Raw genomic sequence first — 17235 nt, 5'->3', positions numbered from 1 at the left:
TTTGACTGTGATAGTTGAGTTCAACAACTTGTATTTTTTTAATGAATAATGACGATTGTCTCAACATATTGTATGTTTTATGACAATAAACGATGATTTGATTTGATATACGCTATTGTTTCTCTATGGTGAGATGTAGTGATATTTATCCATAATGAAACACTGGAATGTGGTTTAGATACATCCCAAATTTATTAAAAAATTACATACATGTTTCAACACGGAATATGACACCATAGGTATTGAAACATGTATGTAATTTTACAATAAATTTGTGATATTTCTAGACAACATTCCAGTGTTTCATTATTCAAATAAATTGATGTGTAATAATTGTAAATTTGATTTGATTTATGAAACCACTGACATTGTATTTAGATTTCGGTCAATTAATAGTATAGTAATTGCTCCTGCTGATACGAGAAGGGATAAAAGTAGGATTTTCAGGGAAAACCCTACATTGAATCGGATTTATTTCATTTCATTTTTTTCATAACTTGTTTGCCAAATAATCGTTATTAGCACAGATTTAATAGAGTAAAATTGCATTCTACTAAATGTTCACGAATAAAAGTATGTATTCTGTATCTTTCCTTTGTATTTTGTGACATTTTTGCAAGGCCTGAGTAAAGGTGCGTACAGACTTTCGCTCTGCTCCGCAACCGAACGTCACTCGAGCAGAGCGATTGATGATCGACCGGGGAGCAAGAGTGGAACGCGAGAAGAGCTAACATCTCCCGTAACGTTCATGATCGGTGCGACTGCAGATCGGGAGCGGAGCGATGGCAGAACGAGGGCGGAGCTTGCGCGGAGCGGGTTGGAGGCGCGAATATCTGTACGCAGCTTTAGGTAGACCAAAGTAAATAAAAGGGGACAATATATTTAATACATCGTTAATATACAATATACATAAAGTATATATAGTCGTTTAATTTGCATCATCCACAACTCTATATATTCAAATACCTATATTATAATACTTGATGTAAATAAAATACATTTATCAATTGAAGTCATTTATACGCAATTCATTACACAAAACATTAATAAGTTGTTTTTGTTTTTGGATGAGATGCCCACATGAGCCTTAGGCTTGTGCGTGAGAAATGAGGCGGATGATGGTAGATAGATAGGCTGCCTTTATTTTATGATGAGAGATGAGTGAACCAACAGTTTTAGGTGGGTTCCGATTTTTAAACTCATGAATCATATTCAGAGGAGTTGGCTCAAGTGGTCACCCTTCCAACGGGAGTAGCAGACGCATGATTCATAACTCATCTAAGCGATAGCTTATCAGCGCGAACAGTGAGTCAAATGTTTCCCAAGCGGGTACATTATTCATTGAACATTCCTCATATATAATGTATATTGTTTTTTTAGGGCTACTTTCAATATAAATGAAATATAAATCTCAGTAAAATTTTTAAATCACTTGAAAATGGCATTAATGTCCGAAACATGTTGTGATAAAATAATTTAAAGGGTTCTGAGATTTGTATTTTATTTATAATGTATATTCTTTGCAATTTTAAATTCAACTTAACAGGTAATTCTATAAAATGTATTGAATAATTAGCTCACCTGTCATGCATTGAAGGAGACATAAGCGGCAGTGAAGGCATCAAACCATACAGAGCAGGAGGATAGGTCAACGGAAAAAGAGATAACGCTCCGCACCGTTCCAAGTAAAGCTGTTCTTCAACCCTGTATGCAAAAATTATATTTACAATAAAAACTAAAAATGATCTCTTGTCTCTCCTCCTGAATGAGTTTCAAAGATTTTTGTAGAATCAAATGAAAGGTTGGATGAGACCAACTTTTTTTAGGCTAACAATTACAGTTAAGACAGTTAACACAATCAATTTTTGGACGTTCGATGTTTTGCAGAAATCTACAAGATTAAACGGAGCTTGGCAAACAGATGAGCACATCATCTATATGCCAAGTTATGTATCTATATGTCAAGTTATGTTTAATCTAATAGAATTTATAAAAAACGTAGATCCAAAAATCGATGAGTGTGTAACTAGACTAACGGTTTACTTAAGCTGGGTTTTCGTTTATGCGTAAATGCCGTCGTCGACCACGACAAGGAGAGAATCTCAGATTGGGTAGATTTCAATTTGTCTAAATAACCTAAAAGATTAATATGTTCAATTATGTTTTAATGGGGGAGATGAGTTAATACTTTTTTATACTTTTAAATGGCACAATGTTGATATTATAAGAAATGTTTGATTCTTGAATAATAAACACAAATAATGATAAGTTATTCGATCAGCTGTTTTAGCACACTTGAAATTTGGACAATATGAATGTCAACAATGCTTGTCGTCGTCGACTGCTGAAATTTACGCACAAACGTGCACGACGACGGCAAGCATTGTTGACATCCATATTGTGCAAATTTCAAGTGTGCTAAAACAGCTGATCAAATAACTTTTCATTATTTTTGCTTATTATTCAAGAATCAAAACATTTTTAATAGTATCAACATATTGCCATTTAAAAGTATAAACTCAACCTCCCTCATTAAAACAAAACTGAACATAATCTTTTAGGTTATTTAGACAAATTGAAATCCACCCAATCCTGATCCTCATCCTGTCATGGTCGTCGACGGCATTTACGCACAAACGAAAACGCAGCTTAACGTGGTTCACCTGGACAGGCAAGCCGACCGAGTGGAAAGCTTAAGTATTGAAGCAGATGAGACCATGTCACACCAGTCGCAACCGTACAGTTTTTATTTGCGCGATGCCTTTGTTTTGTCAAACTGTGTCGAGTTCTTTCAAGTCCGGTCTGGTGTGACATTACCTTTGGATAACATATTAGGGCGAGTCCACACGAGCGTTTTTTCAGACTAGTCGGCATGGCAGGAAACACTCCAATTAGCTGATCAAGTTGGCGTTCGGGAAGCTGCTTTATCGAGAATCAGCCGATTGGAGAGCTTCCTGCACTGCCTTTAATACCTTCTGCTTCATCCATTACCCACACTTTTGTGGGATCGATGGCGTCATAAAACTCAAAACATGTAATTCAACACATAAACCGTTCAGATGGCATCGATCCAGTGACCGCATTCAGCAGAAATTCAAATTAATAATAATAAATTGGCCTTTATTCAAATTCACAATAATTGCATTACAAAAGAGATCAATTATACCATTTTATCGTCGGCATTTTTCTCCATGGCAAAGTGCCGTCTGGAGGAGTAGATGGGATTTATATGTTCAGATTTTAAAGAAATGTAAAAAGTTTAAAGACAATAACTTGAACAAAAATAATCAAAAATTGAACTTCTGGACTAGAAAGAATGTGTACTGCCATGCCTCCCTGCAGTACCGGCTCACCGCCTGCCAGTCCTGTCCATTCAGGTGTGCCCGCAACTCCTCTTCAGACAGGAAATTCAAATTATCACCCATAAATTCGTTTACACTGTAATATACCTTGTCAAACAGTAGCTTCCGGACAGTTCTCTTGAAGGCGGCGGCCTCATCCAACTTCTTCACACCAGGAGGCAGCTTGTTCAAGAATTTCAAGGCATAAATCCTATATCTGGCCTGTAATCGGTGGAGACGTCTCCTGGGGACATCCAACAGCTCATGGTACCTGGTGTTGAGGTAGTGGATGTCACTACGGGCAGCTAGAGTATGTTGTATCCTCTTGACATACACCAAGCACAGGAGGATGTAATGGCTGAAGACCGTCAGTACACCAAGGCGAGTAAAGATGGGCTTGCAGTGGGCAAGATGGTCGCTGTCTGTTATGATTCTCACAGCCCTCTTTTGCAGCCTCAGGACATCAGTCAAATGACCCCACAGGAGCAATCCATAGGTGATGTGGTAATGGAAGAGGGCGTGATACATCATTACAAGATACCTCTCAATCATCAAGCCCCAATCTTGAGCAGCAGGAGGCAAATGCGGGAGAGTCAGGTGGTTACCTGCTGTATATGACTTCCAGCTGAGTTTTGCTGTCCAAGACAAAACCCAGAAGCTTCACTGGAGTCTGAGGGTCACGCAGTTCTCGTGACAAGCTGCAGATGATCCTTCGGGTCTTGTCCTCATTCTGCTGGAATCGATTAGCGCGGCGGGAGAGTCAGCTGGTTACCTGCTGTATATGACTTCCAGCTGAGTTTTGCTGTCCAAGACAAAACCCAGAAGCTTCACTGGAGTCTGCGGGTCACGCAGTTCTCGTGACAACTGAAGATCCTTTAGGTCTTGTCTTCATTCTGCTGGAATCGATTAGCGCGGAACCACGAAGTGGCAGATCGAAGATGCTCCGCAGAAGCCTCCAAAACCCGCTCAAGCTTAGCATCCCACGACAGTAGAGATGTATCATCCGCAAACATCAGAGATCCATGGTCGTCCAGTACAATTATCATTATTAGGAACAGTGTCGGCCCCAGAAACGATCCCTGAGGAACACCAAACGCACAGGAAGAGTCTGGGAGTCTGCACCACTGAGGGAGACAAGCTGAGTCCTTCTAGAAAGGTATGAGCCCAAGATGGAAAAGCCCGAGTCCCTTAGACCATAGAGAATCGCCATCCTCGAAGGCAGCATCAATTCGCTCAGCTACATGGTCTAGTGCACCCACAGTTGATCTGCCAACTCGGAAGCCAAACTTCATGTTGGAGAATAGGCCATTCTCCTCAAAGAAAGCCTACAACTGAGGCTTAATCAGGTATGATCCCAAGATGAGAAGATCCGAAACCCTTAGACCATAGAGAATCGCCATCCTCGAAGGCAGCATCAATTCGCTCAGCTACATGGTCGACTGCACCCACTGTTGATCTGCCAACTCAGAAGCCAAACTGCATGTTGGAGAACAGGTCATTCTCCTCAAAGAAAGCCTGCAGCTGAGGCTCAATCACTTCCCAATCACCTTGCCAAAGACAGGAGTTATGGAGATTGTCCTGAAGCTACGAAGGCTCTCACGATCACCCTTTTTAAAGACTGGGACAGTTCTTGAGGTCTTCAAGAAATCAGGAAAATGTCCAGACCTCAAGCACTCGTTGACAGAAGCATAGAGAGGAAATGCAGACATCCACAACCTCTCTAAGCATGCTCACAGACATGCCAAACACATCTGGGCTCTTAGAGGGTTTGAAGGAACGTATGATTTTCCTGAAGGAAGCTGGTGTTGTAGGGCGAAAGAAGGAGAGATTCTCAGACACATCTAAATTTCCCGGAAAAACGCTCGTATAGCCTCGCCCGTACACTAGTGTGAAACCTGTGTGAGACATTGTAATAAAAACCGAAAACCCTGATAACCTCAACCTATATAGTTCATTCTTTATAACGTACTAACTCGAGGTTTGGTTGTACTACTATCACACTTTCTAATCGAAATAATAATATTGTTGTGAATCATACTCAAATATACCAACTAAAATATTTACTATTCTCGACTAGTCTCAGAGCTCTTTTTGATTATTCTGTGACAAGTCGAACGCCAAGTAAAGTTCTGAAACTAAAAGATTATATTTTCACTGTGCCGGTCACTTCAAATGATACTGATATGTATCAAGCTCAATGCTGACTGTTTGAAGTGAATACAGCGCTGAAGTTGACATTGAAACCATTGGGGCCAAACCACATGAAGCGTTTTCCAGGCGACAACCCATTCAGCCAATCGGAGAGCTTCCTACCAGAGACAAATAATTAAATAGGCTATCTTCTACTCTATGTTCCTACCCTGTCGACTCTGAAGATTCCTGAAAATCACCTACTATGGTCTCGCCTTAATGATTTGAGGTGATATTCACTTGAGGGGCTCAGTCGCCTTTCGTCAACCCTACACGTGTAGTGGAGAGTTCAAGGTTGAAGCATTTTCCGCTTCAGGCCTCTTCGACTACCCAATTCCTTTCACATTCAACTATATAGAGGCTGGAGGAAGGTAGAGTTTAGACATATCCCAGTGCTTTTTATTTTTCCCGACTTGAATGCAATATAACGCAATAATAAATAATTTTAGGTAGAGTTTAGACATATCCCAGTGCTTTTTATTTTTCCCGACTTGAATGCAATATAACGCAATAATAAATAATTTTAGATACTGTTGTTGATGAGATGTTGTGATATTTATCCATAATGAAACACTAGACAACATCCCAGTGTTTCATTATAAATAATTTGTTGGAAATTGACATGAATAGGTGACATTGCTCTTAAAAAGGTGACATTACGTTTTGTTTCATTCAGACTCTGAAAACGCTATGAAAAACCGCTTAATATGGTCTGGCCCTAAGTTTTTCAATTTAACTTGATTTGACTTGACTTAATTTTCAATCGATTTGACTTGTTGACTTACCGGTAAGCATGCTGCAAGTGCGGCGGATACAGCGACGGATGATGTGGATGATGATACGGCGACGGGTAATCGAGGGGTGATGGAAACGTAGGTGGCGGGGGAGCGGGGGGACGCGGTTCCTCAGGGCGGTACGGCTGGAATCCACTGCGCGGCTCAGCAGCCCCCCCGGCGCTGGGATGTGCAGGGGGGTTCGACGATGATGATCGACTCTCCTGCGCGCAAACAGAAAATAACAAATTAGCATTTTCGAAAAAGAAAACTCATCTATAACTGATATTAATTGATGATAGCATAGAAAAATCTACAGGTTGGCGAAAATTGTGGAAACAGATAGTTTAAAATAAAAAATACATTAAAGATATTGTTAAAAAAAAACAAATTAGCATTTGCAAAAAAGAAGAACTCATCTATAACTGATATTTAGGCTCAACTCACACTTACGCGACTCAGGTCGAGAAGAGACTCAACTCTAGTCGAGAGCGTGTGTTTTCAAATAGTGACAGTCGCGGAGACTAGAATCGACTGGTCTGAGTGTCACCATTTGGAAACACATGCTCTCGACTAGAGTCGAATCTCAAGTGTGAGTTGAGCCTAACTGATAACATAGAAAAATCTACTAGTTGGCGAAAAATGTGGAAACAGCTCAATCTCTATACTTATAAAAGGCTAAGCCCCGACAGACTGAAATCACACCACAGCCCAAACTACTGAGCCTAAAAACTTGAAATTTTTCACGATTGTTTATGGTAGCCTGAAAACATCCACTAAGAAAGGATTTCCAGAAATATGCCCCCCTGAGGGAGCTGGGCCCCCCCCAAAATTTTGTACTTTTTAACCGCTCATTGCACAGCAAAGTCATGAGGAACTTTTTTGTTCAGCTACGAAAAAAAATTAGATCTATGCAGAAAAATTTCGATCAGGAGCACAGGGGGGTCCAGGAGAGGGCATTTTTCGAAAATTTTGATGTAAAATCACACTACAGCTCAAACTAATTGTCCTACAGACTTGAAACTTTACACAAATATTCTTCAAACATGCTAGACGCGCACTAAGAACGGATTTTGAGATATTTTGCCTCTAAGGGTATCAAAGGATGAAAAAGGATCCTATTAAGTAGGTTATGGACATGATAAGGTGAGTGCCATATGGAAATGAGATAATTTATTTATTGACATGTGATATTCTAACATATGTTGTAATCATTGGAAATAACAAAATAATATGATAGGAATTCAAAAAAGAACATCTGTTCTGTTATTGCTTTCTACCTGATTCCACTCAACCTCGATAATATTTTATTTATTTATTTATTTATTCGTGGATACAATATTACAAATCATATAAAATAATATGATTGGGTAGGAACAACAGGCTTAGCCCAAACTATTCCATTCCCAATTTTGATAATGTTACATGTCCATAAAAAGGTTATGTTTCTACTGAGAATAGTTCAAGCTCAATCTTCGTTCCATATTGTTCTGATAATATTGATAAATATGTTTAATAATATTATTATTAATAGGATAAAAGTATTGTTTTGATAATTAATTATTATCATTAATATAATAATAGTATTGTTTTGGTAATCAATAAATATTTTTATTTTCACAAACTCTGTATAATTTATAATGGTGAATGTGAAACAGCTGCATCAAAGAAATTATCTCAAAAACATAATATGTTTAGGAAAACCATAGTTTTGAACTTCGTTTTCCTGATGCAATGTATAAGCCTACACGTGGCATGTATTATTAATTTTTCAGCTTGAACAGTTTTTTTGAGACTGCTAATAAACGTCTACAGTTTTTCAATGCTGTATCGGCAATATGAAACGCATGCAGTTAATATATCTTTAAATAAAGGTGTTGATATCCACATGATAATAATTATTCTCTACCATTTCCATTTAAAATTTCAAAATTATTCAAGCCTTGATAGAATGATTGACTCACTGTACAGTCAGTCGAAAATTTTAATATTGAAATGAGGGGTATTTTGGCAAGCTGAACAAAAAAGTAAGGTCCTATGCACCTTTTTGATATATTTCTTCAAATGAAAAATGAGTTTTGTGGGTTGTCAAAACTCCCCCTGAAAGAGAACTATTCATTTTATCTATCTTTTAGTAAAATAACAATGATTTCTGCGTTGAATAACATCTTTCTTGCCAACAAGAATCGAACTCTTTGTGAATTTAGATAAGACCTACACTTTAGATTTATATAATTCTATTAATAAATTCATGGAAATTGAAGTACTTTTTCAGTTAGTTGATGAAATTGATTATCAATAGAGAAATGATTATAATTTTATCAATACAGAAGTAGTTATAGGCCTATTCTCAATTCTTCAACATTTCATTACGTCAACTTTTCATTTTGTCAAGTTTTAAAATAGATCCTTGCGAAGCACGGGTTCTTGCTAGTATACTCATATAACGCTTACAAGGATAATTTGACTATACGTTTCATTGGGGGTCATATTTGAATGAAAATTACTATTCTGTCACTTCAAAATTTTGGTCTGCCATCTTGAATTCAACTTTTTTAAAATGGGAAGGTGTTATGATACATGATTTCTATACAGAATTTCTAGAGTAAACTAGTGGAAAACATAAAATTATTATTATCATTAATTATAATAATGGTTTTCTTTTTTAATTGCTTACATGTTTATTGAATTCATCAAATAGTACTATTACTAGAACAATTGGCTCTTCCACCGTTTATATTCAATGTTCTGCTTTACAATATTTTCGTCAGACTTATAATGGCTGTCAACTAATAAAACAAAACAAATTATATTTAAATGATGAGTGGCGAAAACACTATATATATATACATCAATATCTCGAACCGTTTCAAAGATTTTCAAGATGCTAATAATTCATACAAAGAAAAAATAACATAAAAAACTGACAGATCAAATTAATGTTTCTGTTCAAAGTGTTGAATATGTGAGTAGATGTTGATGTTCGTTTTTATTAATACACATCATTTTGAAAAATTTCAATTTCTCAAAATAAAGCATTTTTATATAAAAAATTTAATACTTTCAATGGCTTCTGCTTCATTCATTACCCACATTTGTGGGATCGATGGCGTAATAAAATTCGATTTCAATAGACGTAATTACACACACAACCATTCAGATGGCAAATCCAAACAGTGAACTCTTTTGATAAGAATTCAAACCATCACTCATAAATTCTTCACATTATATTATTTCTTGTAACACAACAGCTTCCTGACTGTTCTCTTTAAGGTGGCCTCATCCAACTGCTTCACACCAGGAGGCGAAAAATCTTTCAAAAATAGTTTACAAACTTTTTAAAAGTCTTCAAAGCAAATAAAAACGATAAAATCTATTGTGAACCAACCTTTTCCTGCTTATCTGCTTCACGTTTTCCGTGTGCGCTATGCCGTTGCTTGGGAGAGGCGGCTGCTGCCTCGTCTTGACTTCCCCCTGTGGGGCCAGCCTGCTTGGCCAGGTTGCGAAGGGCGGCCGCGAACGAGCGCCCCCCCGACCCCCCTTGGCCACCTGACGGTTGTCCGCCGCTCGGCGTACTAACAGGCACTGCTACCTGTAATTCAAAACAATTTATTTATATCCAGTGATATAATTTTTTATATCTATTGAGATTCAAAGTATTGAACAATTTTTTTTATTATTGAAATTCAATCAATAATTTTATTCAATTCAAAACAATATACATAAAAGAAATCAAAATACAAAACATCACAATAAAACCTAAATTACTAATGAAATTCAAAAAACAAGCTTCATGGTGTGCTCACTATATATTTTTACTACCAATTTTTTATAATTATTACCAAACCAACTCAGGCAACCCTTTTTATTTGGTGCTATTTTTTCATTTTATATAGAGGTTTACAATATTCAATCATTTTCTTGAATACTTTAAATTCAAACATTTTTTTTTATTTTGAGCCATTTTTCCTTTCAAAATTGGGGTATACAGTACATTATTATAGTGTATATTTCATAGTCTGGAATTGATTTGTGGAAAGAGATGAGGAATAAATAAATTAGAAATAAGAATGAATATTGTATTGTTCAGATCTTGTTATGTTATACAGTAGAACCTCGATATAGTATATCTCAAGGGACCGCTCAAAAAATGTAGGCTACTATTACGAGGTCTGTACTATATCAGGTATATCAAGAAAATACTGTAAATAAAATAGAACTGAAAAAATGGATATTCGTTCACTGTTATATTATATCAGGTATATCATGAAAATTCTGTGAATAAAATCTGCAACTGAAAAAATGGATATTCGTTTACTGTTATATTATTGATTAGTCTTTGAAATTTGTGTATAACAAACTTAACAATATATGAAAAATACAGTATTCAAATATTCAGTATATACATTCATTTAGCAAAACTTGAATTTGAATTCAAGTAAACATCAAGGTTTCTTAACCAGTATCAGATGTACATAATTAATGAATAATAGGATTTGAATTAAGGTAAACCTCAAATTTACTTCCTTTGTATCAATGGTGGAACTGAATTCGTTTAATAAGTTAGCAAAACTTGTATCTGAATTCAGGTATACATCAATGCTTCTTTACCTGTATCGTAGGTACCTAATAAATGAATAATTGAATTTGAATTAGAATAAACTCCAAGTTTCTCCCGTGTATCAGAGGTAACTGCATTCGTTCCATGAGTTGGAAAAACTTGAATTTTAATTCAGGTAAACCTAAAGACTCTTCTATATAATAATAACAATAATCTCTTCTATACAATAATAATAATAGTAATAATAATAAAAATACTCTTCTATACAATAATAATAATAATAATAATATAATAATAATAATAATAATAATATATCAGTGGTAAAACTCTATTAATTTCAAAAATTAGCAGAGCTTTAATTTGAGTTCAGGTCTCTTTACCTGTATAAGAGATACATAATTAATGAATAATTGAATTTGAATTCAGTTTAACCCCAAGTTTTCTCCCCTATATCAGTAGTGGAGCTTGATTCGTTTCATCAGCATAACTTGAATTCAAGTCTAGGTGAGTTGAAGGTATTTTACCTGTATCGGAGGCGGAACAACGACACCTGCGGGACCAGGCCCCGGGCCGGGGACAGTGTGTCCCCCAGACATCTGATGGGAGGATGAGCTCACTCCACGGTGGGATGATGGCTTGGGTGTGTGGTGACCTACGCCCGGTTGCGACGACGACTTTGGTATAGCTGCAAAACAAAAATCACACTCATCATCCACAGAAAGTACACAAACGTGAATCATACCTTCCATAGAAAATACAAAAACGTCATTCATAGCCGTAGAAAAAACATAGGATGTAGAAAATACACAATATCATCTATATAATAAGAGAGAGTAGGGTTGTGTTTGTTCGTGTGTTCGTTTGTTCGCATCAAAACATGTCAACTTGTGGATTGCATACCGGAAAAACGGGAATGATTTAGATCTCCAAATTTTGCACATAGATTCTAAAATAATATCAATCTCGTGCACCTGGAAGCCCAAATTTTAATTTTCCTTCTAGATTTTTCAGAATTAATGTTTAAATTTCATTAATGGTACATTCGATTTCATTAAAAAATCACCAAATCATATGGTCGAAATTAAAAAAGGAACATCTGTTTCTATATTGCTTTCTACCTGAAAAACATAGTTTTGAAACTTCGTTTTCCTGATGCAATGTTTAGGCCTACACGTGGCATGGATTATTAATTTTTCAGCTAGAACAATTTTTGAGACAAATGCTAAATAAACGTCGACAGTTTCATCAATGGTGTATCGGCAATATGAAAACGCATGCAGTTAATATGTCTTTCAATGAAGGTGTTGTTATTTGCATAAAGAAATATTATATTCTTTCATTTTTATTAAATTAAAATTTCAAAATTATTCGAGCCCTGATAGAATGACTGACTCACTGTACATAGGCCTATTTTGAATTCTTCTAGATTCCATTACGTCAAGTTTCAAGAAAGACCCTTGCGAAGCACGGGTTACCTGCTAGTTCCATATAAAACACAAAAATCTGCATCCAATTTATACATGAAATAGATTAGGAATGTTGATCCAACAACCAGGGAGTTAATTACCTCCATAGAGAAATATATAAAGAAATTATATGTAACCTTATGTTTATTATTATGTACCTAAATTTTGAAGAGGAATAGCACAAGGTTACCTTACTTTTCCTCATTTTTGACGATGCACTTATTGTATGAATCAATAAAGAATTCATGTAGAAGACTGAACAACTATACTAAGATCTATTTCAAGGGCTACTGAAAGGGATATATTAAAACAGAATAAAATATATGAATTACCATTTTATTTTATCACCATACAACTAGTTTCAACTCTTGAAAATAATAACAAAATCGATCATTTAGAATGGCTCTTGAAGAGTTGGAACTAGTTGTGTTGTGATGAAATAAAAGGGTACTTGATATATTTTATTGTGTCTCAAGAGCAATCGTCTCACGACTTTGGGGCCAGCCTGACCTACAACGAGCCACCACTTAGGTCAAGAGAGTCTCAAACCTAAAGGAGTTTAAATTAAAGTATAGAGTGTGATGATGACTCATATGTGAAAGACAACACAAAGTGGTTGAGATGATTCAAGTATACAAGACAGTACAATGAGGTTCAAATGATTCAAGTACAATATGATCGCATGATTCATGTACTGTATAAAGGTGCGTACACACGACAAACATGCGCATTTCATTTTTCATTAGTTCAGGCTGTGCTTATTATATCTGTATCTTAATGTTTCTGTACAAACACAGATATAATAAGCGTATCATCAGCTGATGGTTCATCAAGACTTACGTTTCATTATTAAAATTCCAGCTTCATCAAGATAGGATTCTCGATGAACACAAAATAGTTTATACAAAGAACTAAGAACAATGTCACTAATCGATTTTCAAAACTAGTTAACAGTTAAGATTGCAAAGAGGCTAACGAAACTGCCAAGAAAACTAATCACAAAAAGTATCAATATATAACTATCTACCAATCTAGACTAATCTAATAAGAATGTAGGGTAAGTGTTTCGAGATTCACGGTCGTTGACAAGTAAACAGCAACTGATAACTGACCACTACTTAAAGTTAATCAAGTTACTCGGATAAATCATCAAGAGTTTAAATAACTCACTGCCAAGAAAAACTAATCACAAAAACTATATAACAAATTAATATCCAAGGTACAAAGTTTTTTGAGATCCACACTCGTTGAAAACTAAACAGCAACTGATAACTGACCACTATTTAAAGTTAATAAAGTTACTCATCAAGAGTTTAAATAACTCACTGCCAAGAAAAACTAATCACAAAAACTGTAACAAATTGATATCCAAGGTACAACGTTTTTTTGAGATCCACACTCGTTGAAAACTAAACAGCAACTGATAACTGACCACTATTAAAAGTTAATCAAGTTACTCAGATGGATCATCAAGAGTTTAAATAACTCACTGCCAAGAAAAACTAATCACAAAAACTGTAACAAATTAATATCCAAGGTACAACGTTTTTTGAGATCCACACTCGTTGAAAACTTAACAGCAACTGATAACTGACCACTATTTAAAGTTAATCAAGTTACTCAGATAAATCATCAAGAGTTTAAATAACTCACTGCCAAGAAAAACTAATCACAAAAACTATATAACAAATTAATATCCAAGGTACAAAGTTTTTTGAGATCCACACTCGTTGAAAACTAAACAGCAACTGATAACTGACCACTACTAAAAGTTAATCAAGTTACTCAGCTGAATAGCAAAGAGTAACTAATTCACTGCCAAGAGAACTAATCACAAAAACTATACAACAAGAATCAAACGTGGCCGACTCAAAGTTTTTGAGATCCGCATTCGTTGAAAACTAAACACCAACTGATTTAACAAACTACTACTAAAAAATTATCCAAATTACTCGACGTTTGTTTCGGAGATTCTCAATCGATGACAGCTAACCACCAACTAACTCACTCCACGAAAATATACCACTGCTTAAAACTAAGTTATTCAAAGTTTGCTTGGAGAACCGCACACCATGAGATGTGAGACCTAACCGCTATTCAACTACCAACCAAAAAGCAGCTAACCAAGAAATCACTTTTTGGAGACTTCTTGTATCGCAGGCGGGTGTCGGGTGAAGAACTAACTAAAGCCTTGTACACACGTCCGTACAGATTCGCGCGAACAATCGTATGTACATATGCCTCAACATTCACTGTACGTCCTTGTGGACGCGATCCACGTATGCCTCAGCATTCAAAAAGCTAACTGATTTGCAGACGACACGAAGACATGGTAGATGTAGATTTTCCACAACATGACAACAATGGCGTCATTCCATCATTGAAGATAGTTATCACAAATTGCAGCAGTATCATTTTATTTCATTGACTTATATAATAAAATCAAAAATAAAACTTGACAAACGATGTTGGTGGGTTGAACAATTGTAGGTTGAAGTAAGGAAATAAATTGCTACATGACATAATATTGACAATTAAATCTTTCTTAGGTTGTCAAAACATTATGTTGTTAATATACTGAATCCAATTCAACTAGTTATCTAAACAAAAATGATCATATCATCATGAGGGAGCAATAACTCCACAAGAACGATTGGCTCTAACTTTGAGATTCTTGGCATTAGGCGATTCATTTGTTGGTTTCCAATATCTATTCAGAATCTCAAAAAAAGAAAAATTCTACTATAATTCCAGAAGTTTTGATGACCTAATCAAAGCACTTAACACTGTCTCACAAATTGACAGTCTTCTTTAAGGAAATTAGCCATAATTGAATCAAATACTAAATTGCTGCCCATTTTAAACTAACTATGCTCATACACATGACAAAACAAGATTCTCCAAAAGATTAGCTTCAAGATTTACCTTCAAGGGAATACTAGTTCAAAGTTTGAATAAACCTCTCTATAGATAGCCTAGCTATCTAAAACGTATTATATCATACGTATTGAAGATTACAATTTAATTAACAACTCTGATTGATAACATGAAACAAACACAAGATGATTTGATAGCCACAGTAAAATAATTATTTCAGCTATACTTTCTTGTAGGAACCCTGTAGAGAAGCTTTTTTCACTTAAATTATGCAGTTCTAAATTTGTTAATCATGATACGAATTATATACTCCATGCATGTTTCTATTTAAATATTTGACAATCCACATATCCTACAAAATTACAAAAATCCTACAATTTACAATTAGTTATTGGATCACAATTTGATTTGTCATTCATTAACCTAATTCATTGGAATTAGGTTATGACGCCTTCAATGTTTACGTTTTGCCTCACCCGTATGGCAAAATCGCGTCCACACGTACATTCAATGCTCGCCCGAGGCGCCTTTGAGCACGCCAAAATACCGACAGGGTTCCGGTTCGCCCACATGCCTCAGCGAACAGTGTCCACACGTGCGAATGCAAGCCCATACACGTATGCTCACCCGAGGCAAACGTACGTGTGTACACCGTTTAACTCGCACTGCCCTGGTGTTTGGTATCGAACATCGATGTTTTTAGGTCAATATCCGATATTTTTGACAACGATGGAAGGCCACCGATACTTTCCTGCCATCGATGTTTTTGATCGATATTTTCAGTATCAAATCAATATTTTCTACTTTTTAGCACCAAAATTATAGGGGCAGTTTCTTTTTCTTATCTGTGCTACAACCTACAATACTATCGATATTGAATGAAAGAAAATATTGTAGATACAAATAAAACTGTATTAGTAGTCTATAGATTTTTCAGGATGATTACATTTTTATTGATTTTCTTATCTGTGCTACAATACTATCGATATCAAATAAAAATAACTATTTTTATTATTATCTAACAAGCTAAACTGTATTATATTATTATAACTTCTTTGATTATTATAGACTTTTTCATAATCAATATGTTTTTAAACATTATGGTATCGAACTATCGATGGTAAGATAGTGGATAGTATTCATATTTTCATTATACAGCCAATATGGCTGTGAAGGTCGTATTTCACTCCTGGCCTTCACAAAAACCCTCTGAAGTGTAGCAAAAATCACCAATAACTCGAATTCTAAGCGGGGGTTGGGGCTGAAATTGACATAAAGGGCTATCTTTGAGTGTTATTTCATTTTAAAAATGAAGGGTAAATATCGGTAATATCGATATTTTTACTGTGAAAACATCGATAGTTTTTCACCGATATTTTGTTGCCATCGATGTTGAGGGACCGATATTACTATCGATGGGACTATCGATGTCAAAGGATCGATGGCCCCTAACCGAACCACTTGTTGAAATCGTTCGTGAATTTTCGTGAACGTTCGGACGTTTCCGACAATTCGTTAACCATCAGCCTACCATAATATAATGTGGTAGAATGAGAGTGTATCGACAGCAGAAATGAGTCATTTTTATGCAAGAAACCAGACATGGGCCAGACATAGTTTGTTTGAAATGTGTAATAAGGAAATATAGTAATAAGCAATTCGACTTTTCATTGCTTTTGCGAACGGTTGTCTACATTCCAATATAGACTAAAATAGACGGAAAACTTAGTGAAATGTTTCCTCACATCTAAATACAGGAAAACATCCCAATAAACATGGGTCAGAAAATGCTTTGTTCTAAAATATATTATTGTGGAGGATTTCACATCTTTCATCAAATTTTCAATTTTATGATTTTGTGGCGGTCTCATGGGGGAAAACTTCAGTGATCAATTTTGATGTAAAATTTGCTGATAAATCCAATGGAACCACTTAGAAATTTGTAACTTTGATGATTGATTGAAATAGTGGGAAAATATGATTGAGCTAAATTTTTCAACTTTGAAGGAATAGAAAAGTCATCTTAC

At 35.6% G+C, this 17235-nt stretch overlaps 1 protein-coding gene across 2 annotated transcripts in view; it reads right to left on the bottom strand.

Annotated features, from left to right (window-relative positions):
- The window catches only part of LOC111064505, a 127835-nt gene that overhangs the window by 20984 nt on the left and 89616 nt on the right, over window positions 1-17235 (bottom strand). For both annotated transcript variants that reach the window (XM_039442348.1, XM_039442349.1), the window contains exons 12-15: window positions 11390-11550; window positions 9693-9896; window positions 6317-6528; window positions 1582-1704 (exon numbers count right to left, since the gene is read on the bottom strand). In XM_039442348.1, coding sequence (XP_039298282.1) covers window positions 1582-1704; window positions 6317-6528; window positions 9693-9896; window positions 11390-11550 — 700 coding nt within the window. The remainder of the gene's footprint in view (window positions 1-1581; window positions 1705-6316; window positions 6529-9692; window positions 9897-11389; window positions 11551-17235) is intronic.

The sequence above is a fragment of the Nilaparvata lugens genome, chromosome X (genome assembly GCF_014356525.2).
Source record: "Nilaparvata lugens isolate BPH chromosome X, ASM1435652v1, whole genome shotgun sequence".
Classification (NCBI taxonomy): Eukaryota; Metazoa; Arthropoda; class Insecta; order Hemiptera; family Delphacidae; genus Nilaparvata; species Nilaparvata lugens.
This window is presented reverse-complemented; position numbering and strand designations above follow the sequence as displayed.